The 26,151-nt window shown below is 34.0% G+C and overlaps 2 protein-coding genes across 2 annotated transcripts in view; both read right to left on the bottom strand.

Annotated features, from left to right (window-relative positions):
* dlg3 (discs, large homolog 3 (Drosophila)) overlaps window positions 1-477 on the bottom strand; it is a 161,196-nt gene extending 160,719 nt beyond the window's left edge. The window contains exon 1 of the mRNA XM_073820520.1: window positions 166-477. Coding sequence (XP_073676621.1) covers window positions 166-181 — 16 coding nt within the window. The 5' untranslated portion in view covers window positions 182-477. The remainder of the gene's footprint in view (window positions 1-165) is intronic.
* A 703-nt stretch (window positions 478-1,180) lies between these two features.
* gdpd2 (glycerophosphodiester phosphodiesterase domain containing 2) lies at window positions 1,181-25,738 on the bottom strand. Its single transcript, XM_073820639.1, has 15 exons — window positions 25,615-25,738; window positions 18,920-19,129; window positions 17,398-17,501; window positions 17,002-17,095; window positions 16,852-16,911; window positions 13,346-13,444; window positions 12,984-13,077; window positions 11,431-11,570; window positions 10,569-10,651; window positions 9,219-9,378; window positions 6,536-6,757; window positions 6,100-6,248; window positions 5,447-5,594; window positions 5,212-5,294; window positions 1,181-3,463 (listed from the first exon to the last, which is right to left on the bottom strand). Exons 2-15 carry the CDS (start codon window positions 18,992-18,994, stop codon window positions 3,400-3,402), a joined length of 1,575 nt encoding a protein of 524 aa, XP_073676740.1. The 5' UTR covers window positions 18,995-19,129; window positions 25,615-25,738; the 3' UTR covers window positions 1,181-3,399.
* Window positions 25,739-26,151: the final 413 nt, after the last annotated feature.

The raw sequence follows: 26,151 nt of genomic DNA, 5'->3' as shown, positions 1-26,151 counted from the left end.
TCACTTCAGACTAATGCTTCCCGTTTCCCATGGGGTTTTAAAAAAAATCCTATTTGAAAATACACATATCGAAACTGAGAAACCGTTCAAAAGTATTAAAAACAATCGTGATTATAAGACAGTCTTCTTATAACGACTGAAGTTGACTGTTTTAACGGAACTTACCATACTTATGTACCATGATGTGAAGACCGGTCCTGTAAATCCAGTTAAAACCTTTCGACTAGTTCTCCAAATAAATAATAACAAAATTTAAAATCCTTTTCGGGTCAGCTGTCACTTTCCAGTTAACGTTACTCCGACTGGACTTTTAAAAGTTCTCCCGTAACGTTAGTTTCTTCACAACAGTGGCGATATCGCTTCTTTTGGGAAGTTCTAGTATTAAAGACGGGAATAGAAGTTACTCCAGTTGGCAGCAGATGCTTGTTGTGAAAGTAATGAGAGTGCAAAGCGCCGCGGCTTCCCGTTATCTGCTTTTGGCTCCAGCTTTGGGAAGTTTTGAGGGGAAGCAAGTGAAACTCGAGGGCGGTCTGCAGTAACGGGGTCTTACTCATCCTTCATCCACATGTAAATTGTAGATAACAGTTTTTTAATGAGCTTGTCTTATGAGGGAAAACATAGAGCTTTATTGCATTACGGAGAATGCTAATCATATGTGATAGATGAACTGGTGGCTAGCAAAGAAAAAGTGGGAAAATGGGTTACAAATCATCATAATAAATATACCTGAAGTCGATTTCTTTAGTCTATCGGAAAAGATATTACCCTGTTTGCCAGAAAGGGGTGATGCAAGTTTACCAATGGAAATTATTATTCGGAAGTGTCGCCTGCCACCTACTGGATAAAAGGTGAATCTGCCTCGAAAGGTGAGTTGTAAAAGCCAACTGGCCTTTATTATCACTAAGAACTGTATTAGAATGAAGGAAAAACATGGTATTAAGTAGCGTGATTAGGTTAAAAAAAATAAAAAAAACACTCAATGTTTTGAAGTCGGTGTCGTCCTATGAACCCTTTGGACAAATGGAAACACCGGAGTGGATTTGGTCATAGAATGCTGAGGGTATCATCGCTTCTGTCGCTCCGCTCCACCCACATGCTGATCCAGACCTGCGTTTAGTCTATGCGTTGCTTGGTGACACGAAGCTTGTTCAGAAAGATGATGTAGAATATTTGTGGTTACTTCAATTGAAACTTGCTTTATTACATTTCATTATACAAATAAACACATTTAATTACGAAACAACAACAGCTTTTCTCATTTGTAGCTATACAAGGAATTCACATTAAAAAAAGAAAGTATAAATGTAGCCTGTGGTAAAGCAGTGCAATGTTAGCTTGTCAATTTTGTAAATAATTTGATGAAAATCTCACATTTACTGTCACAAAATATGTCCTTATAAAAAAACAATTAAATAAAATCATTAATAGTTACATTGTGGACTTGTGGCTCGAGTTGTGTGGTTTGTTGGCACAGTGTTAAAAGAATAGTTTTTAGAGGGATGCGACAAACGGAAAAGATGGAAATGTCTATTTTAAACCAAATGAACACAACTTAAACAGATAATAGTTAATGGTTAATATAAACAAAATAGGTATTATTAACTTTAACAGTCTCTAAATTACCATTAGGAAGACTTTAGATGTTTATGCAGTCAAAAGTTTTTGAACAGTAAGATTTTTAATATTTTTTTTTAAATAAGTCTCTTCTACTCAACAAACCTGCATTTATTTGATCCAAACCACAGCAAAAACATATTTTTTTTTACAATTTAAAATAACTGCTTTCTGTTTGAATGTATTTTAAAATGTGGTTTCAATTAATTTGTAGCATCATTACTCCAGTCACATGATCCTTTAGAAATCATTCTAATATTCTGATTTGCTGCTCAAAAAAAAAACATTTAATATCATTATTATTATGTTGAAGATGAAAATAATTTATTAATAATAATTATTAATAAATGTTTCTTGAACAGCAAATCAGCATATTAGAATGAATTCTGAAGGATCATGTGACACTGAAGACTGGAGTAATGATGCTGAAAAGCTTAGCTTTGATCACAGGAATAAATTTACTTTTTTTTTGCTGTACTTTGGATCAAATAAATACAGGCTTGGTGAGCAGAATATACTAAATTTAAACAATAAAAATCTTACTGTTCAAAAACTTTTGAATTAGTAGTGTACCTGTTATACCATCCATATATTTAGGACTGCAGGAACCAAATGTAATATCAATAACAATAATGTTTTATTATTTAATCAATGTGGACAAAGTTAATCGTTTAAACAAAGTTATGGTTCAGTCAATATGGGATTTTCAGTGGCTGATTCTTAAAATACTAAGTTTGGTTCCTCCAGTCCTGAATATGTGGATGGCATAATTGGTACAAACAGGCACTTTAAGAAGCAAAACAACATCTAAAATCTCCTTAGTGGTTATTTAAAAGATGGTAGAAGTTGTAAAAAAACTAAAAATATATAATAAATCTTTATATTCGCATTTATGTTAAACTGTAAAACATAATTAATCACAGGTATCCAAACTGTACAACAAATGAAAAATGCCTCCCATAGAATCAAAGCGGGTCAAAAGGCCAAACATTCAGTTTTGTGGTAACATCTAAATATTGAACCCTATACCAGTCTATTCTTACATCTAGCCTTATTCTTATGTCTTATGTCCTCCTTGATTCTATACCTTTTCATATGTACAAACAAAAATTTTTCTTCAATGCCCATTTACCAACAAAAAAAACAGCAATAACATTTTTTTGACATATCTATATAAACATTTTGGTCACATAAACAATAGGTGTCTTTGACTACTATGTACCAAAATGTACTTATTGTGCTTGTGTTGTATTGCAAAACACTTTTTCTGCTACTGACACTGGATACGGTTAAGGTTCGGGACAGGTTTGGTGCTAAGCTTAGGTTTACAGGTGGGTTAAGAAGTAAGGTCAGTACAGTAGATATAACTACAAAAACACAATATGTGCATTGCATCAAATTATTAAATTAAATGAAGTACATAGTAGTTAGAAACCCTTTTAAAAAGTGCGTCCAACATTTTGAAGTCTTTTCTACAAAAATGTCTCACAAAGTGTCACATAAGTAAAGCAACTGTCATGATGAAAAGTTACACTTCTGGTGCTGCAAAACAAATGTCTGACATAACACAGTCAAGGGGTGGCAGCACTGCACAATATGCTGCTCTAATGAGGAAATGATGTCAAATATATAAATTCTCATATTAAACAATATCAAAAATCATATCAAAAATATGTGAATTTACTGTAATGCATATAATATGACGTGATTTTATTACGATGCCCACATACAGTCCTTCAAAAAGTGAAGCAAGGAAGTGCCCTCTCATGTCAAGTGAGGAATCATTCAGCGAGGAAGCAGAGGGACATTTCTCTCGTATTTATTTTGATGAAAAACATGTCTTCTCCTCCTATTCACAAACGAAGAGAAAATGTCCATTATAATCATAACATATTTGAGTGACTTTTCAATTAGTGGCAGTTTTGACTGTTTTTTTTGTTTTTTTTTATTCATTCAGAGTAGATTTCATCTCCAAGTCTGAAATAAATAACTGTTCATACCCATGATCAACAATTTGAGTTTGACTGGATATTGTCTGGTTGGTAATGATTGAATTTTGACATTATGCGTGATGAACATTTCAGTTCTTGGGAAACAAAGTTGGATAAACTTTAGAATTGTATATTCATATTAAAAATAAATTTAAGTTTTTTAAAGTTTTTTTATTTGAATTTATTTGATCTAAAGTACAGAAAAAGCAGTAAAGTTTGAAATATTTTTAATAATAACTTTTTTATTTAAATATATTTTAAAATGTAATTTATTCCTGTAATCAAAGCTGAAATTTTAGCATCATTACTCCAGTCGCATGATCCTTCAGAAATCATTTTAATATTCTGACTGTGCTGCTTAAAATATTTATTATTATTTTATTATTATTATTATTATGCTGAAAACAGTAATTTTTTTCAGGTTTCTTTGATAAACTGAAAATTCAGAAGAACAGCATTTATCTAAAATAGAAATCTTTTGTAACATTATAAATGTCTTTATTCTCACTTTTGATCAATTTAAAGCATCCTTGCAAAATAAAAGTACTAATTTCTATAACTTCTTTCCCAAAAAAAAAAAAAGAAATTATACTGACTCCAAGCTTTTTATGTATAATGTATATAATGTATAATGTTATAAAATCTTTTTATTTCAGATAAATGCTGATCTTTGGATCTTTCTATACATCAAAAATGTACTCAGCTGTTTTAAATAATAATAATAATAACAAATCTTGAACAGTAAATCCGCATATTAGAACGATTTCTGAAGGATCATGTGACACTGAAGTAATGATGCAGAAAATATAGCTTTTGCATTTTAAAATATATTCAAATAGACAACCGTTATTTTAAAAAATAGAAATATTTCATAATTGCACTGTTTTGCTGTCCTTTGGATCAAATAAATGCAGGCTTGGTGAGCATCTTTAAAATAAAAAAAAACATTAAAATCTTACTGTTCAAAAACTTTTGACTGGTAGTGTATATTGTCCCCACAAACATGTAATTTAATCAACATTACAATTTATAATACACAACAATAATATATTGTATATATATATATGTGACCCTGGACCACAAAACCAGTCATAAGGTTAAATTTTACAAAACTGAGATATATACATCATATGAAAGCTCAATAAATAAGCTTTCTATTGATGTATAGTTTGGTAGGATAGGACGATATTTGGCCGAGATACATCTATTTGGAAATCTGAAATCTAAGGGTGCAAAAAATCAAAATACTGAGAAAATCACCTTTAAAGTTGTCCAAATTAAGTTCTTAGCAATGCATATTACTAATCAAAAATTACATTTTGATAGGTTTACAGTAGGAATTTTACAAAAAATCTTCATGGAACATGATCTTTACTTAATTTCCTAATGATTTTTGACATAAAAGAAAAATCAATAATTTTGACCCATACAATGTATTTTTGGCTATTGCTACAAATATACCCCAGCGACTTAAGACTGGTTTTGTGGTCCAGGGTCACATATATATAGTAATTATAAAATACAGATAAACGGTTTAGAATCTATCCATTAAAATCACCACAAAAAACAGCATTATATACTGTTTGCGCCGAGTTTCTTTGCTTACCTTTGCCAAAAAAACAGACCACACATCAACAGCAATGCTATCACATCAACCGAAATCCAAATTCCCATGTAGATGTTAGGCTCCTTTCATTGTTACATGCAAAGAGATACACAAACACAAAGGATTCCAGAGGAGTTACATATTCAGACAGGCCCATGTGAATTATAATGAAAAAACAACTTTTCTTTTATGGCAGAAAAGAAAGTGATAGGTGAAAAGATAGACTGAGTTTTACCAGATGCCAGTCAGGCTTAGACATGTTTTTGAGGATGTGGCAGGCATTGGTGGTCACTGAACTGGCCCCGGAGCACCACAGTAATGAGAAGAGCCAGCGTTCATTCACAACCCACAGATTCACGGACACATTATTTTTCCGGAACTCACTGTCCAGTGAAATAAAAATAAAAAAAAATGTCAAAATATTCTTCTGTGTACATGTCTTTGGCTCCGTATCAGCGACCTTTAGACAGGTCGCAACAAGCCGTTTTTTTCTGCACAATAGACAGGAGTGGCAGGATCGTTATAACACGCACTCTAATTCATCAGTCAAGCTTTTCTTGCTTAATTTTAATCATACATCATCTTTACCGTCAGGTAAAATTATAAAATGACAGGTGCACCCAACCGGACACAATAGTGTCTAGAAAAGGTTTCATCAATCATGTGTTGAATTTTGCTAACTCAGCATTCCTTCTACTATAATCATTAGAAGATACATTATTAAGTTTAAGTTACAAATCATCATTTTTCACAGCATTTCTCACATCTTTGCAAGAAAATAAACCCTGTGAGAACGTTCCCTAAGGCTGAGAGATCATACCAACATTAATGACAGCAGCATCATGTCTCTGCATGTCAGATAAGCCGCACCAATCCTCCAACACTTACCTTATTTCATGAGCACTCAATGCACTATATTTCACGTTCAGAAAGCTTCCACCATCCGCATTCATGTCGTCTGCACTATTATACACCTGCCTGAACCCTGGTGCAACGTTTCTGACGTCGTGTCTATATTCTGGAGGCAGCCACCATATCTGAAAGTGATACACAATATTGAAAGAACATTTAACGGTGCAAAACATTGCAACATTAAACAAAAACAAAACATTTGAAATGTTGCCCATTTATAAACTAAAAGTACTAAACCTAACCTGAAATAAATAATAATAAAAAAACTACTATAAATACTATCACTGTATATAAACAATACTAAAATAACACTTCTAGAAGAAAACTAATGTTTTATTAATATGACATTTAAAACAAAGAAAAAACTTTAAAGAACAATTACTTTTGGACCTACTGCATATGATAATATTACCTTGTCTGGTGATATGCCTGATTTTTGGATCGTTTCAGTAGTGTGGTAGGAGTCACTGTTGTTGAATCCTGTCGAGTTTTTCTCATTTTTTAGGTCAAATATGAGGGAGACATTATGCATTTTGGCCATGACTAAAAGCTCTGAAAGAGATGGTACTGTCTGGTTGTTAGCCTCCATCTTCTCTTCTTTTGACAGCGATGAGACTGAGTGAAATTGATTTGTCTGTGTTTGAAATTTAAAAGATCTCATTTCAGCAAATCTGTCATTTTGACGTCACACTGCTGCTAACACAGAACTAACACAGAACATCAAATGCAAAGTGAAAGAATTTTTTGTTTTCTGCTCAATATCTGCTCATACTGAATAAAGCTGCAAGCTGGATTTAGTTCAAGGTTGTTTGGTCTAATCAACAGATACTCCCTCTCATGCTGCCTGTCAGAAAAAAAAGTAAGATGTTTGCTAGAGTTTGCATTCAAATGCAACTACAAAAGCTGTCTTTACAACAGATCTTTAATAATATAATATAATATAATATAATATAATATAATATAATATAATATAATATAATATAATATAATATAATATAATATAATATAATATAATATAATATAATATAATATAATATAGTATAGTGCCCTCCACTAATATTGGCACCCTTGGTAAATATGAGCAAAGGTGGATGTGAAAATAAATCTGCATTGTTTATATTTTTGATCTTTCATTTAAAAAAATGTACACAATTCTAACCTTTCATTGAGGTAAAACTGAAAGTGGGGCAAACTCACATTATGAAATAAATGGTTTTCTCTAATGCATGTTGACTACACTTATTGGCACCCCTAGAAATTCCTCTGAATAAAATATCTCTGAAGTATTTTCCTATTCGTATTTACATTTTTTAGTGCATCAGGGTGAATAGGAGCATGAAATTGTCCAGCCATGACTTCCTGTTGCACAGGATTATAAATATGAGGAACACAAAGGCCAAATTCCCTTAATCATCCATCACAAGGAGTAAAACCAAAGAACATAGTTCTGATATGCAGAACAAGTTTGTTGACCTTCACAAAATAGAAAGTGGCTGTAAAAAAAAAAAAGAGCTAAAGCATTGAACATCCCCATTTCAATCCATCAGGGTAATAATTAAGACATTCCAATCAACTAAAGATGTTACAAATCTGTCTGAAAGAGGACATGCACGATAAGGAGGAGAATTTGAGTGGCCAAAGACTCTACAAGGATCACAGCTGGAGAATTGCAGAGAATTGTTGAATCTTGGGGTCAGAAAACCTAAAACAAAATGATCAAACAGCCCCTACATCATCACATGTTGTTCCAGAAGGTTTCAAGAGAAATCCTCTGGGCTCATCCAAAAACAAACTCCAGCATATTCAGTTGTCAGACACGACTGAAACTTCGAACAGGACTGGCTTCTATGGTCAGATGAGACTAAAAATTAGCTTTTGGCATGGTTTTGGTGCGGACAGGGATAAAAAAGTACCCCATGTCCACGGTTAAAAATACTGCTGGGTCTTTAATGTTGTGAGCCTATTTTGGACATCTTGTTTAGATGCATGGCTTCATGGATTCTATCAAATACCAGCAGATGAAAAATCAAAACCTGACCGCCTCTGTTGGAATTCTTAGAATGGGCCGTGGTTGCATCTTCCACCTGGACGATGATCCAAAACAAACATCAAAATCAACACAAAAATGTGTCACTGAGGACAGAATGAAGCTTCTACCATGGCCGTCACATTTCCCTGACCAGAACCCTGTATAGAAACTGAAGAGAAGAAGCACCAACAGCTGGGAAGAGAGAGATTCTGGAGAATCTAGAGAGATTCTGTATGAAGGATTGGTCTCTGATCTCTTGTCAGGTGTTCTTCAAACTCATTAGACATTGTTGGAGAAAACTTGGGAAAAGGACGTTGCAATAATTGGGTGCCAATAATAGTGCCCAACTTGAACTAGAGAAAAACAATTTTTTCATAATGAGATTTCCCCCCCAGTTTCTATTGTTTTACTTTAATGACAGGTTCGAATTTTGTGAATTTTTTGAATGAAAGATCAAAATGATAAATGATGCAGATTTATTTTCACATCCACATTTGCCCATATTTACCAAGAGTGCCAATATTAGTGGAGGGCACTGGACCAGTATATTTGTAGCAATAGCCAAAAACACTGGTCAATAATATGGGTCAAAATGATCAATTTTCCTTTTATGCCAAAAATCATTAGAATATTAAGTTCATGCTCCATGAAGATATTTAGTAAATTCCCTTCCATTAATATATCAAAACTTAATTTTTGATTAGTAATATGCATTGCTAAGAACTTCATTTGGACAACTTTAAAAGTGATTTTCAATATATTTTCATTTTTTGCATCCTCAGATTACAGATTTTTATCTCGGTCTAATATTGTCCTATCCTAACAAACCATACATCAATGGAAAGCTTATTTAAATAAATGATATAATATAATATAATTGTGTAATAAACTGTAAAAATAAGTGTTTTACATTTCTATTTCTATTCTACTGTTGCATAACAGCAATTACTGTCAAATGTGCAGAACTATATATAAGCTATATATAATGGAAAGCTTAAATTAAATAAAATACAGAAAATAACTACAGATAAAATCCAAAAAAAAAAAAACAATTCTTTGTCCTCACCCTTAAAAACCATTCGCCTGCATTTAAAGTCTGTAACTCTTGCAAAGTGAAGTTAGTGTGCATGTCACCATCTCGACCTGGAAATTTCTCCTTCACATCAGTTGTTCGCAGCAGGAAGTTTGGTTTACTGTCATGCATAAGAAAAGGCTTCATGTCCTTACTGAAAAAAAGTTAGACGAGGTTGAACACACACACAAACACATACACATAAACAAATACATATACATATATATATATATATATATATATATATATATATACATATATACATATACATATATATATATATATATATATACATATACATATATATATATATATATATATATATGTATATGTATATATGTATATATATATATATATATATATATATATATACACATATACATATATATATATATTTGAGGTCAAAAGTTTACATACACCTTGTAGAATCTGCAAAATGTTGATTATTTAACCAAAATAAGAGGGATCATACAAAAAGTACTGTTTAGTACTGACCTGAACAAGATTAATAACCTGACTTTATAAAAATTCCAAAGCCATTTTCCGACAATGACTGTATGATTTGAACATTTTGAGAAACACACTGCATTAAGATATAGGGGTGTAAACGTTTAAACAGAATTAAGGGGTGTACATTTTTCATATTTTGCCTAAATATCATATTTTTTCTTATTTAGTACTTCCCTTCAGAAGCTACAGAAGATACTTACATGTTTCCCAGAAGAAGAAAAAAATGAAGAGTTAAATTTACCCTGATCTTCAAATTCACAAAGTTTTCAACCCCCAGCTTTTAATGCATCGTGTTTCCTTCTGAATCATCAGTGAGCGTTTGAACCTTCTGTAATAGTTGCATATTAGTCCCTCAGTTGTCCTCAGTGTGAAAAGATGGATCTCAAAATCATACAGTCATTGTTGGAAAAAATGCTGTAAAACCAAAGAATTTGTGGGATTTTTCTGAAGAACAGGAGGCAGTTTAACTGTTCAGGACAAAAAAGAGACTCATGAAACAACACAATCACTAAACAAACAAAAAAAAAACAGTTGTGGATCATTCAGGTAACAACACAGTATTAAGAATCAAGCATATGTTTTTGAACTGGGTCATTTTCATTAATTCATCTATTATTTTCTTTTGTGGACTATATGTAAACATCTTTTATGTGAAATATCTTATTCAGGTCAGTACTAAAAAATAACATGTAGTTTGTATGATATCTTTTTAGTATGTAAACTTTTGACCTCAACTGTGTGTGTGTGTGTGTGTGTGTGTGTGTGTGTGTGTGTGTGTGTGTGTGTATATATATATATATATATATATATATATATAAAAGAATAATCTGTTACCTGAGTTGCACATCTGTTTCAAATGCCACCACGCCACACTCCATACTCTTCCTAAATGACATAATGGTGTTCTCTGGAGCCAGCTAAATTCATAATTAAATATATATGTTACATATTATATATGTAGCATATAGTATATACAACATAAATTAAAATTTGTGATTTCACTTTCATCATATGATGACTTATATGTTCTAGGCTTGCTACCACAAGGACAAACTTTTTTAAGCCAGAGACCATTATTTTACTACAATAATATATTCAGGTTTCCATGACCTGTTTAAACAAAATTCAAAAGCTGTAGCATCTGTGTTCTTCACACGCCTCTGTTTTTATTCACAGTTAACTTCCAGTCTCCTGGTGAGCTCAGAGAGATCAAACCTACAGTGCTTCAGATGTCAAAACACCTCCTCCACCTTCCCCACCAGTGGAATTTAACAGGTTGTCTATGAATTGTACATAGCCAGCTATTCAAATGATATTTCTGGATGGGGACTACATATTTTGCAATGACTGTAAATGTTTTCACTGTGATTATTGTGTCTATAAATTGCTAATGCTTGAAAAATGTTCCAACAGATTGACATGGTAATAAATTACATTCCCCCAAGTTGATAGCTTATAACCTGGGAACGCTGCCATAATCGTCATAATCCTAAACGGATTCAAAAACTACAGCAGATGATTCATCCTGTGGCATGTCAAATTTATTCATAAAATAATGTTAAAATCCTCACGCAGTTCAGCGATTATATGAACAAACAGCAAGAACAAGATTTTGACAGGCACACCAGTGTAAACATGTTTTAACAAAAGAAAGGAATGTTTTAATGAAGGTTACAACTGAAGCGTTATCACTTACCATCGGAGCACCACGATGTCCGACGAGGGCTGGTTTTGGGGGAAGATTTTTGGTAATACATGGAGAGCAGATTGCAAGTGGACACAGGAACACAGCAGCGGACACTACCAGGAAGGTCATCATTATAAAAACCTTACAAGCTACACAGACAAAAACATACACATAAATATTCAGAAACAAATACTGACATAATTTTGAAAATAAAGCATTATTAAAGGCATCACTAGTGCTAACTAAAGTACATTCTCAGTCAAAAACATTCATTGTGATCTGATGATTTCTTGATGAACAAAATCAAGTACCACTCTGCTATTTTTCTCATTTAAAAATCAGTTTCACTCATATATACAGTTGAGGTCAAAAGATTACATGGCACTTTCAGAATCTGCTGAAAATGTTAATTATTTTACCAAAATAACAGGAATCATACAAAATGCATGTTATTTTTTATTTAGTACTGACCTGAACAAGATATTTCACATAAAAGAAGTTTACACATAGTCCTCAAGAGAAAATAATAGACCTCGTTCAAAAGTTTACATCCCCTTGGTTCTTAATACTTTGTTCTTATCTGAATGACCACAGCTGTTTTTTTTTTTTTGTTTAGTGATAGTTGTTCAAGAGTCCATTTGTCCTGAACAGTTAAACTGCCTGCTGTTCTTCAGAAAAATCCTTCAGTTCCCACAAATGTGTTGGTTTTCCAGCATTTTTGTCTATTTGAAGATCCATCTTTTCACACTGAGGACAACTGAGGGACTCATATGCAATTATTACAGAAGGTTCAAATGCTCACTGATGCCATAGAAGGAAAAATGATGCATTAAGAGCTAGGGGTGAAAACTTCTGAACAGAATGGAGATGTGTACATTTTTCTTATTTTGCCTAAATATCGTATACTGCCCTTCAGAGGCTACAGAAGATACTTGCATGTTTTCCAGAAGACAAAATAAGTTAAATTTACCCTGATCCCCTCGGCTCTTAATGCATGGTTTTCCCTCCTGAAGCATCAGTGAGCGTTTGAATCCTCTGTAAAAGTTGCATATGAGTCCCTCAATTGTCCTCAGTGTGAAAACATGGATCTCAGATTCATACAGTCATTGTTGAAAGGGTTCAAACACACAAAAATGCTGGAAAACCAACAAATTTGTGGGAATTGAAGGATTTTTCTGAAGAACAACAGGCAGTTTAACTGTTCAGGACAAAAAAAAAAATCTTTGGATCATTCAGGTAACAACACAATATTAAGAATCAAGGAGATGTCAACTTTTAAACAGGGTCTATTATTTTCTCTTGTGGACTTTCTCTTGTGGAATATGTAAACATCTTTTATGTAAAATATCTTATTCAGGTCAGTACTAAATAAGCAATAACATGCATTTTGTAAAATAACATTTTGAAGAATCTGAAAGAGGGGTGAAAACTTTTGGCCTCAACTGTACATCACAATATGGAATTTGTATCTATTTTATGAACAGCAATGTAAAAAGCAAGATAATATGCAGTCAGAAAATATTCAACTTTAAGGTATTATAAGCAGTTTTGGAGGCACTGACCAGCTGTTACAGCTGTATGATAACTCTGGAAAACCAGCCAGCTGATCAAGGTCAAAGCCACTACAGCACCCAGCTGCAGGAAAGGAGCTGTGGCCTACGAGAAACCAAAGAGGGGAATTTAATACAACAATAGTTGTGTAACTAGAGATATGGACACCTGAGTGACAGTTCTGTGATAAATACAGTATAATATAACATTATCCTGAGGGATATACTTGCTATTGGTGTAAAATATCACACTGCCATTTAGACTAGAGAAGCTAACAGGAAATACAATGAGAACCAGCTGCAAAGACATAAAAGACTGACAATGTACCAGTACTGAAATGACGAATGGTTGAAGGCTGGTTTCGGATTCTTACCTGAAACGACATATAGACGGTTTGCCACTCCTCTTTCCATTTTATACAAAATCCAGCTGTGCCCAAAGTAACATAGAGGAGACCCAAAAACAAAAAACCCTGAATAGAGAACAGAGAATCGTTAACATACAGAGATCATTGACCTCCTGTGAACTTCCTTTATGCACTACGACTAACAATGATATCAGTTGTTACCAAAGTTTTAAAGGTAACTAATACAAGATTGTTTCCTCAACCAGGTATTTTTAAAGCTCTCAGCTTTTATGAAAAAAATTAAAAGTGAAAAAATGAAAACGATGTCATTAATTACACACCCTCATGTCGTTCCAAACATGTAAGATCTTCGTGCATCTTTGAAACACAACTTTTTGACCCTGTTTAGACAGCAATACGACTACTACAGTATGTTTAAGGCCCAGAAAGGCAGTAAGGACATTTGTTAAAAAAAGTCCATGTGACATCAATAGTTCAACCTTAATTTTATGAAGCCCAGAGAATAATTTGACACATTTCAAGGTAGGAAGGCATCAAACACATTCAAATCCAATGTTAGCTTCACTGCCTCCTAAAATGCCTTCATCTGGTCGATTATTGAAGGCAGCGTAGATGCATCCTTCACTGCCTCAGATATCCCACAATCCTGTGTTCCATTCCGTGAAGGTTAGTTAAAAAAACTAAAGATGGCGTCTCCAGGTTGCATTTGGTGGTCAGTAATTGTACTGTATATTTCTGACCAATTTTTTTATTTCTAGTGAGAAATCTGTATTATAGTAATTAGATATACGCTTAGTTATCACCAAAGCTCAATCTGTTTTGTTGTAGATCATTAAATCGTTACACTGCCTCAGAAGCATGTCTGAAATCAGTTTTGTGAGGTGCCTTCATGCGCAAATACTGCCTGCAAAGTCATTGTCGGATAAGGCAGTGAGGCAACAAGTCAGCTGCCTAGGTTTTGGATGCAGCCACTGTCCTCACCTTTCAGTCTTATGGGTTTGGAACAACATGAGGGTGAATAATTAATGACAGAATTTTCATTTTTGGGTGAACTAAACCTTTAACAATATATTTTTTTAAATAAATGTATTGGGGCAAAACTTTCACTGTGGTAAAAATGAGTACAAAAATATAAAATTGTATATGAAAATATTAAAACATGGTTCACTCTTTTTGGATATCATAGTTTCAAAACAAAGATGGATAGCCTGTGTCTGGTACAAGAATACCTATTCATATAGTAATCAATACAAGGGTGGACTTAAACAATAAGTGAGGGCCCCATCTGATTCTGGTGAAACATATTTGCTGCGTTGAACAATGTAACCCATCATAGACATATCTGTTAATTTCTTGAACGCAATGACCAGAAGCGTTTAAGTTAGAATCCACTCACCACTCAAAATGCCGAGTTTGCAGAGTTCTGCTAGCTCAGGAATACTCTCAATATAAGAAAGTGTAAAGATAAAAGATAATAAGATGATGTACAAGAGGCATCATTGTGGAAAAATATATTACTCATCTTTCATTTACATTTAAACAAAAAGTGGCATGTCCAAAATTATTCATACCCTTCTCAATAATCAATAGAAAAGCCTTTATTGGCAATTACAGCAATCAAACGCTTCCTATAATTGCTGACCAGCTTTGTGCATGTCTCCACTGGTATTTTTGCCCATTTCATCTTTAGCGATGAGCTCCGACTCTTTCAGGTTGGAGGGTCTCTTTGCCATCACCCTGATCTTTAGCTCCCTCCACAGATACTCAATTGGATTTAAAGCAGGACTCTGGCTGGGCCACTGCAACACATTAATGTTTTTGTCTGCTAACCATTTCTTCACCACTTTTGCTGTGTTTTGGGTCGTTGTCGAGCTGAAATGTCCACTAGTGGCCAAGGCCAAGTTTCTCTGCAGACTGCCTGATGTTGTTGTTGAGAATTTTGATGTATTGCTCCTTTTTCATGGTGCCATTAGCTGTGATTAGGTTCCCTGGTCCACCGGCTGAAAACACCCCCAAAATATTATGTTCCCACCACTATGTTTGACAGTGGGGTGTTCTTAGGGTTGAAGGCTTCTCCTTTTTTTACGCCATATGAAGGCTACATCATTGTGGCCAAACAATTCAATTTTTGTTTCATCTGACCATAAAACAGAAGACCAGAAGTCTTCTTCTTTGTCCAGATGAGCATTTGAAAAGGCCAAGCGAGCTTTTGTGTGCCTTATCTGGAGAAGTGGTGTCCTCCTTGGTTTGCGTCCATGAAACCCAGCGGTGTGCAGTGTCCATTGGACTGTCTGCCTTGAGATGTTGCCATCAGCAGAGCCCAGATTCCTCAGGATGGCCTTGGTGGTGATCCTTGAATTTACCTCGCTCACTATCCTCCTGGCCAGCACAGGTTTCACTTTTTGCTTCCGACCATGTCCTTTGAGATTTTTCACAGTGCGGAATGTATTTTTTAATAATACTTTGCACTGTTGCCACTGGAGCTTCAAAACATTTAGATATGGTCTTATAGCCCTTTCCTGACTTGTGAGCAGCCACAATGCGCAGCCGCAGGTTCTCATTGAGCTCCTTTATCTTAGCCATGACTGTTCACAAACCAACAGCAGAGAGCTTCTGTTTTTTACCTGTTGAGTTGATTAAAACAGCTGTTCCCAATGAACCAGGGTAATTAGGATGCTTTAGAACAGCTTGGACTATTTGGAATGGTATAGAACTTTGGATTTTCCCATAGACTGTGACAGTTTGCAAAGGGTATGAATAATTTTGGACATGCCACTTTTTGTTCAAATGTAAATAAAAGCTGAGAAATATTTTTTTTCCACAATGACGCCTCTTTACATCTTTTGGGAAAAGCCTGTGTCATTTCCGGTCAAAAAAAAAAAAACTTGCTGATGGAATAAAAGTTACTTTAAAGGTCCCATATTGTCAAAATCGAAATTTCCTGGCTTTTTTCATGATAACTGAGGTCTAGGAGCTATGTAACTACCATATGAGTTTCAAAACAGTCAATCCACAGTAAACTGCACACAGCCTGCTTAAAGTAGCTTTTCCTTTTCAGGAGCCGCTGTGACTTCTGTAAAAATGTGACGTCCGATCTACTCAGTCACCGCCTTCAGTCACCACCCAGAGCACCAATCACGTCCCACCCTCCTTTTGTCAAACCCTGACAACATCGTGTCCATTCTGTTGCTAAGCAACAACAACACTGAAACAAGTCGAGAAAACCCTATTCAGTCTATAGATGTGGAAACTACATCATTGCACAAGCTTCCAAACAACGTGAATATAAGAGACCAGTGGCACGTCAGTGTGTGAATAATTTCGGGCTTGACTGTATATAAATGCATATAAATAAGTGCACATAGTTATTGTGTTGGGGCCTCATACCTAATATTTTTCTTAGGGCCCCCAAATCACTAAGTCCGCCCCTGAATCTATACATAAAAGGCATTTAAGAAATAGCAAAAATAAGACTTTCAAACAACAAAACAAGCTGAAAGGGTAAAGCGTACCTTATGAAGCCAGTGTAAATTCAAGGGCTCTCTGATTGCTAAATGTAGCAATCCAAATACCTGAAATAAACAAAGGATGTTCTCATTGGTATAACCATTATTTACAAATGCTACCAGCTGAGCAATTTGGATCACACTCTCTCTTCTTACCAGTAGGAGGAGGCAGTATGTGGCCAGCACAGCAGAAACGATCATCACTATCATGTACCAGTTCAACCATTTTTTTAATGTTTTGAAGACTTCCCTGCAGGAGGAAAATAAAGCAATAGGGCTGAATGACAACCAGGTATTACATGTAAACTTTGAAACACTGGGCCAGTGGATTTAAAATGTGGTAATATACAGTCAAACCAAAAATTAATCAAACACCAGATATAATTTTGCTATTTATTACTAGTGGGTGCAAGACACTATAGTTCATTTATGTAAGTTAGAATAGCATATTTTAGTGAATAAACTGTGATCATGTGAGAAATACTGAAGGTGTCTGAATAAATTTTGCTTCGACTGTTATTAGCACATGTGTAATTGTGTTTATGTGCTCACCCGTTTACATCATCATGGTCATTGAAGGCAATAAAACAAACGTACATCCAACTCAGGGCAAGTATGGACACAAATGACAGAAAGGAGAACCAGCAGCAAGCCCCCTATATACAAACAAAGGAAGAATGCACACATCAAACATCTTATCTTTTTATGTAAGGCATAAAGCTCTTCTCTTTGTGCTATTTACTGACGCTAACAAATGCGTCAGCACTAAAAAGAAAGAAAAGTTTATTCAGAACTTTCCCTCAATGCTCCACCTGTGTGCGTGTGATGCTTTAAAGTCACAGGTTAGCCACAAATGAGAGCCTGGGGGGGCATTGGCGCACAGCCATCGTCTTCTCACGTTGAGTTTCGCCTACTGATCCCATATTCAAAATTGGGGCCAATCTCTAAAGCGAGTGGTTATTATGCTAGCTGATTATTACAACTCCATCCCACACAGGGTTTTCGAAATCTCTGAATGCAGCAGTAATTGTTTTTGACACAAATCAAAAGAACTGAAAGCCTTGCTTTTGTATCCGGGCTACTAATTAACATACTTTTCTGCCTGTCATGATCATCAGTCTTCACAGCTTTGTACTCACTTAAAAAGGAAAAATCATTTACATGATAATTGTTCATTAAGGAGGCATTCAATAACAACAATTTTCTTTGATTTCTGTTCTGCATTTATTAGACATGGTAAACTATTCCGCCTGTCTTAACTGAGTATTAAAAAGTGAAAACGGTGTCTACAAAAGAGATAACGGGTGCATCATTGATGTGCAAAACACAAAACCAGTCATAAGGGTCAATTTGTTGAGCATCAGCTGAATAAATAAGCTTTCCATTGATATGGTTTGTTAGGATAGGGCAATATTTGGCCAAGATACAACTACGCTGAAAAAAAAATATTTTCTTACTTAGATTTTTTTTTGGCTTGTTTCCAGCCAAAATGTCTACAAATTCTTAAATAAAGAAGGATTTTCTAGACAAGTCAGAAAAAACAAGTCAAAATTAAGTGAGTTTTTGCTTAGAACAAGCAAAATAATCTGCCAATCTTCAAACAGAAGATCATTTTGCTTGTTTCAAGCGAAAACGCACTTAATTTTGACTTGTTTGTTCTGACTTGTCTAAAAATCCTTCTTGATTTAAGATTTTTTTGACATTTTGGCTGAAAACAAGACAAAAAATGTAAGCAAGAAAATCATTTTTGCAGTGTTTATTTAAAAATCTGGAATCTGAGGGTACAAAAAAAAATCTAAATATTGAGAAAATTGCCTTTAAATTTGTGCAAATGAAGTTCTTAGCAATGCATATTACTAATCAAAACTTAACTTATATTTCTGGTAGGATATTTACTAAATTTACTTCTTGGTACATGATCTTTACCTAATATCCTAATGATTTTTGGCATAAAAGAAAAATGTATCATATTGACCCATACAATGTATTTTTGGCTATTGCTGCTTAAGACTGGTTTTGTGGTCCAGGGTCACAACTATGACTCAAAAATGCAGTGTAAAGAATAAAATCTCACATTTTGTCTTCTATGTTGACTGCTGCAATGACAACTGTAGATTCCTCTGAGGGAGGTTCGGAAAATCGAGATCATTGCGTTTCCACACCAGATGATTCCAGATGAATGTATGCAGATAATTGGGGGTCTTGTCCGGGATGTAGTGAGGTTACCTCATTTATACCGGTGCAGGTGTTTAGTATGCAATGACTCACTGCTTTACACCTGAAACTGAGTAGGAGGAAAGAGAATACAAGATGGTGGTTATGCAAGGAAACCTGTTCTTTAACTCAAAACAGAACTCAGCTCACAATGCCTGGCTTAGTTAGGTAAAAGTAACTGAATTAGTGCGAGAGTGAGAAAAATATAGGCTCCAAGTCACATGACACAGCAGGTATAGAAAGGTTAAATTTAATTATGAAGGAGTGGCGAAGCTTTCAAAAGCCCTGAAGCAGAAAACTACAAGACAACCTGTTGGAAAGATCTCATATCAATCACTCATTTCGAATAAAAGGATGGAATGTTTTTTCCCAACTTAAGTTAACTGCTACAGCTGTGCAAATGATAAATATGTATTAAAATATAACCTGTTTTAACGATATACTATAATCAAATGTTGCCAGAAGCTGGAACACAGTAACAGGAGTGTCCTACTGTAAATTATGTGAACAATTGACATGAGATAGTAAAGATTATTCTGAGCAAGTAAAAGGCTTCGCCCCTGTTTTGACAGGTTGTGCATAACATGAAATGTTATCTGCAATGTTATGAAGACTCTTCCTGTGGAGGCATTTTTTGTTTTCTAGGTTCAGTGGATGTGAAACACATGATCAGATAAACATGTCTAAGCAATAAGTGTCTTAAGTGCTAAAGGCAGGTCTGTAAGGAGGTGGTTAGCACAACAGGAAGAAGAAATCAGATCAGAGCCAAACTATAAGTAAAATACATGTATGTGCTTGTGTAGAAATGTAAAAATCTAACCTCTGGATAAAACTCGCTGAATGCATGCTTCTCCTTGCTTTTTAAGCAGAAGGATTGTACATTAATTCATGCCACTTGGCCTCTTGTAAATTTAATGTGTCTGGCTTCTGGAGTCCTTCACTTCCAGCTTTTTTCAGCTGTACAAAACAGTTCATTTTGCTGCTTGATATTGCAGATTTGTGTGTCTTACAATATTATTTTAATTTATTATCTTAATTATGAACACAATGGTTTGTAGTGCAAAGAGTTTTACTATTTACTGTACTTTTTCTGTTATTCTTCTCGTTATTTCCCTGTAGCGGATAATGAATCGGAAGTGTCTTACATTCCCAACTAAAATAAAACCCAATCAAACTGTAACATAGCTTAACAGCACCAACAGGTTTATGAAAATGAGGACAGGAAGTAGGACAAATTGTTATTTCATGCGTACATTTTACTTCATTATAAGGAATGAATTAATAAATCGGCCACACATTTTTTTCCTTGCATGTCATGTGCGCAGCTCCGTATAAAGTTTATCGTCAGTTGACATATTTTTGAAAGAAACTTATACTTTTATCCAACAAGGATGCATCGAATTCATTAAAAGTCACAGTATATAGACATTTATAAATGTTACATAAGATTTCAATTTCAAATAAATTATGTTCTTTTAAACTTTCAATTTAAAGATACATAAAAAAGGGGTTATAGTTTCCACAGAAATAAATTAAGGCCAATCAGCACAATTGCTGTCAACACTGATAATAATAAAAAATGTTTTTTTAAACATCAAATCATCATATTAGCAAGATTTTTAAAGGAGCCTGGAGTAATGACTGCTGAAAATTCAGCTTTGCTTCACAGCAATACATTTCACACAGTTAAAATCAAACGTTTTGTAAATTATTTTACCAAAATACGAGAGACCATACATAATGCATGTTATTTTTATTTAGTACTGACCTGAAAACGATATTTCACATAAAAGATGTTTACATACAGTCCACAAGAAAAAATAATAGCTGAATTTATAAAAACGACCCTTCAGCAGGAAACACAATGCATTAAGAGCCAGGGTGAAAACTCTTTGAAGATCAGGGTAAATGTAACTTATTTTGTCTTCTGGGAAAAATGCAAGTATCTTCTGTAGCATCTGAAGGGCTAAATGAAAAAAAAAAAAAAACATGATATTTTGGCAAAATAAGACAAATTTACACATCTTCATTGTTCAAAAGTTTTCACCCCTGGCTCTTAATGCATCGGGTTTCCCTCTGAAGCATCAGTGAGAGTTTAAATCTTCTGTAATAGTTGCATATGACTCCCTAAGTTGTCTTTAATGTGAAAAGATGAATCTCAAAATCATACAGTCATTGTTAAAAAGCGTTCAAATACACAAAAATTGTGAAAAACCAAAGAATCTGTGGGACCTGTAGGATTTTTCTGAAGAACAACAGGCAGTTTAACTGTTCAGGACAAGCAAGGGACTCATGATGAACAACTATCACTAAAAAAAAAACATCTGTGGATCGTTCAGGTAAAAAAAAAAACAGTATTAAGAATCACGTGTATGTAAACTTTTGAACGGGGTCATTTTTATAAATTCACCTTTTATTTTCTCTTGTGGACTATATGTAAATGTCTTTTATGTGAAACATCTTATTCAGTTTAGTACTAAATAAAACATTTTGCATTCCTTATTTTTGGATTCAGAAGAAGAGATGATGCCAACCCCTAAGAGGACCGCCGATGATGCCAGCCTTGAAACAGCATACAGCACTACACAATTTTTCTACAAGTTTGATTGCAACACATAATCATTACTATTAGTGTTCATCATCTGTTTTTGATTACACCATTACTGTTTTTAATATTTATACCATATGTACATCGACTTAACATACAGTAGTCACCACTAATAAGCTACTAAATATATTGTAGTAGCCTACATTTTTTTTGTACAGCTGCTTTGCAACGATTTGTATTGTGAAAAGCGCTATACAAATAAACTTGAATTGAATTGAATTGAATTGAATTATTTTGGTAAAATAATTAACATTTTGCAGATTCTGCAAGATGTACAAAAACTTTTGACTTCAACTGTACATTGGACCAAATACATGCAGCTTTGTTAAGCATAAGTGACAATATGTCCATCAGGGTTTCTCAAATTTCTACAAAGTCTCAATAAAGGACAAAATTTGTACAATTTCTTTGTTTTGTATACTGACAGCTGACAATACCAGTTCTTGACTCTAATCACAAGATCTTGATTTGAATCTTCACTACATAAATATCACAAAAGTATAAAATGTTCATTATAAAACTCAAAATATTCACTCTTACATCTGTCATCCAGGCGAACACAACTACTGCGTAAATGTAAAAAAGCCTGTGCTGGTGGTGGAGGGTGAAGTCATGTCAACCATAACTAAACATCCCCAGTGCAAGTACTTGGGAACTGTCAGATTTGACTCTGAAAAGCAAAGCAATGAATCAGTCTATAAGGGTCAAGGAAATTCCTGATAAAAGTCTACATAAGAGAGCAAACCATGTATGAAGGATACACACCTTTGTGTGTAAAAGCATGACAAGCAGTCTGAAATTTGAAAGTACCATGATCACACATTGTAACCATTGCTGTTTACAGGAGTTTCTTTTTAAGGAACATTTTTGCCTACAGAGGCACGGCTCACAAAAACCCCGGGCGAAACGAGTTCTTCAGACTTGACAGAGAAGAAAGAAGACTTGTCAAGTGTTTAATGGACGTTCTAGATCAGCAGACAGGTATGGCAGCACTTTTAATAAGTCACTTAACTCGCCATTTCAGGTCAGACAACAAGTACTTTGTCAACAGCAGCTCACATTTAAAATGAAATGACCTGCGCTGCACTTAATTCGTCATGCTTCTTTAACAGGATGTCCAACAGTGTAAAAGTCATCATGCACTGGACAAATTTAAGGATGCCATTTTCTCTGCATCACACCATCTCAGAGTATACAACAGCTCCTTTGTCATTATGACCTAAGTGTAGGATTTGTTTCAAATGGTCTTTTCCTTCCATATGAACCAATCTCTATGAATCATTTTTATTCAAAGGGGACCAATAAAATATATTTATAAATACATTAATAGACCACAGTAATATTACATCAACTAGGACTACTAAGCCAAATAAAGTGTTAACATCCATATTTTGCAGAAGAAGCTATTTTCCTGATCTCAAAAAAAGAGCCATAGCATTACAAAAGAATTACACTACCAGTCAAAAGTTTTTGAGCTGTACGATTTTTAATGTTTTCAAAGAAGTCTCTTCTGCTCACAATGCCTGCATTTATTTGATCTAAAGTACAGCAAAAACTATACAGTTTTGAAATATTTTTACTATTTAAAGTACCATTTAAAAGTGCCATTTACTATTTAAACTGTGTATTTTGAACTTAAACTATTTAAATTATATGATTAAGTGAAAGATCCAAAGATCAGCATTTATCTGAAATAAAAAAGCTTTTGTAACATTATACCATTCAATAGCTTGGAGTCAGTAATTTTTTTTTTTTTAGACATTTATGATGTTACAAAATATTTTTATTTTAGATAAATGCTGTTCTTCTGAACATTTTATTCATCAAAAACAATCTGCTCAGCTGTTTTCAACACAATAATGAATGTTTTTTGATTAGCAAATCAGAATATTAGAACGATTTCTGAAGAAACATGTCTGGAGTAATGATGCTAAAAATTCAGCGTTGAAATCAAAGGAATAAATTACATTTTAAAATATATTCAAATAGAAAACACTTATTCTGAATATTTTTAAAAAAATCTAAATTTTGTATTATTTTTATTGTTGCTGTACTTTAAATCTAATAAATGCAGGTTTGGTGAGCAGATGAGACTTCTTTAAAAACATTAAAAATCTCACTGTACAAAAACATTTGACTGGTTATGTCTGTTCTGCTTTAACAAGGTCAACCGACATGAGTGATACACACTCTAAATAAATTTTTTTTAGCTTAACTATCAAATGCCAGTAGATATTTTTTTTGAAACAGTTTTGATAAATGTTTTATTAATGCATTTGTGATATTCCTATTCAAATGTTTTGCAATAGGAGCACAAAAAAGGAAAACCATTTAAGTAGGCAGCCTAAGGACACAACCCAAAAGTTTTTTTTTATCCCTGTGCAGACAGGTATAACAAGACTTCCAAAATACTCTATAATAACATTTTCAATAGGGTTATTAAAAAGAGAAAACAGTTTTGCATGTAGACAAACCAGTCATTATTTTCACCGCCATTGTGAACTTAGGAAAACACAAAAGCACTTCAATAGCATTAAAACTTTGGCAAATCCACACCATCATTCATCAGGCTTTCACTGTGCTCATACATAGAAAGCAAAACTTTGCCTGATGAAAAGTGCCTCAAAACAAAAATCACACTGTTGACAACTGTACTCATCACACATATAGGTACATCTTTTATTGAAGCATTAAGTGTAGGAATGTTTTTATTTCAAGAAATGTTCATTTGAAAAAAATGTAATATGGTTAAGAACGAAAAAGAAAGTAAAATAAAATCAGCTTACATGCAAAACTGTATGTAAAACCTGTACATAAATCAAACGGCCAAGTCAAGGCTGTTGTTGAGCACAGTGCATGTGACTTTTCTATGTTGTGAAATAAAAAGTAACTATTTAAAATCATTTCGAATTTCACTTTTGTTCATTAAAATAGAACTAGACTTCAGACTGCTGTGATACACAAGCATTTGCTCATTTTGTATGTGACCGAGGACCACAAAAAAAGTCTTAAGTAGCATGGGTATATTTGTAACAATAGCCAAAAGTACATTGTATGGGTCAAAATGATCGATTTTTTATGGTAAAAATCGTTGGGATATTAGGTAAATTTCCTACCATAAATATATCAAAATGTAGTATTTGATTAGTACTATGCATTACTAAGAACTTAATTTGGACAAACTGATCTTCTTTTTTCACCCTGATTCCAGATTTTCAAATAGTAGTATCTTGGCAAAAGGTCCTATCCTAACAAACCATACATCAATGAAAAGCTTATATGTCAGTTTTCAGACTCTCAGAATCTCAATTTCTCAAAAATGGACCCTTAAGACTGGTTTTGTGCTCCAGGGTCACATATAGACTAAATACACAAGCTCTAAAAAGATAATCTAGTTTTTGATGTCACACTTACTTTACTAAAGCATTTAAGTATCCTCCTGTTGACTGGGAGAGCTTTCAACCCATTCTAGAAGTAATTCACAACCTCAGATCTTGATCTGCAGTTCAGTGACATTGTGGAAATGTTTGTGTCATTTTTTAACCCAAGGGTATTAAACCGTTGGTAAGATTAAATGTAGTTTAACACGACCTCACAGTGACAAATTTCTTAACTTGCAACAGCCTGTAATTTCCAATTTTTAATCATTTCCAAATCCAAGTAAATATTTAACAGAATCAAACGTGTTTTTCCCCCTTAAACACTGTTTAATCTCTTGATAACACGTGATTTGCACAAATTCAAAACTTTAGTTTTTGTTTAAAAAAAAGTTGGTTCAACTAAATCGTCGTTTTTTCCTTTAAGGATGCTATAAGCACCTGTAATGACAGTCTTACTTACACCTGATGATATTCATTCAGTTCTCACGCTTTTTCCGCAATATTTGAGATGAACAGATCCAGCCCGAGAGAACGAACTGATTTTAAAAATTCACGTTGGTACCTTACCTTGCTTAAAAAGTAACATTTGATACTGAAATCCCAGTCAGGCTCAAAATCTTCAGCACTTTTCGGCAGTGTGTGCAGTGCACTCCAACTCAAGCTGAGACTTAAATCCCGTGGACTGAGCAGCCTATTAATGAGGCGGCAACAATGAATGAGCTTCACATTCCTTGCAGCTTTGTATGGACCAGCACCGATGCAGTTACTACCAGTTTTCAGCAGAGGGAGCTACATTTTGAATAATTTCGAACCTTATAAGTGTAACTATTTAAATCTGGTTAAAAGCAAGTCATGCTGCTTGACACACAAATGAATGTTCTACATTTCTCATGTTAACACAGAGACTGCAAATGTATTATATCTTTCTTAGCCTATACATAAACGGCTGTGATTGGTCCATCAACATGAACAATGCAAACGCCCCTGGTATAATATTAGCTGTATCTTAATTTATTAATAATATATAGGGGTATTAAAAACATATATAATAATTTATCATTTATAGAAAATTCTTATAATATGATCTATCCATCTTTTTCTTCC

The sequence above is a fragment of the Garra rufa genome, chromosome 16, assembly GCF_049309525.1.
Source record: "Garra rufa chromosome 16, GarRuf1.0, whole genome shotgun sequence".
Taxonomy (NCBI): domain Eukaryota; kingdom Metazoa; phylum Chordata; class Actinopteri; order Cypriniformes; family Cyprinidae; genus Garra; species Garra rufa.
Note: the sequence above shows the minus strand (reverse complement) of the source record. Positions and strands in the feature narration are given on the sequence as shown.

Excerpts from the sequence above, each read along its gene's own strand:
- gdpd2 (XM_073820639.1), bottom strand. The coding sequence starts at position 18,994 with ATGATCTCGATTTTCCGAACCTCCCTCAGAGGAATCTACAGTTGTCAT. Across the intron at positions 17,096-17,397 it reads GACCATGATGATGTAAACGG|GGAAGTCTTCAAAACATTAA; the intron begins GTGAGCACATAA and ends TTCCTCCTGCAG. Across the intron at positions 6,249-6,535 it reads CAGGCATATCACCAGACAAG|ATATGGTGGCTGCCTCCAGA; the intron begins GTAATATTATCA and ends TATCACTTTCAG.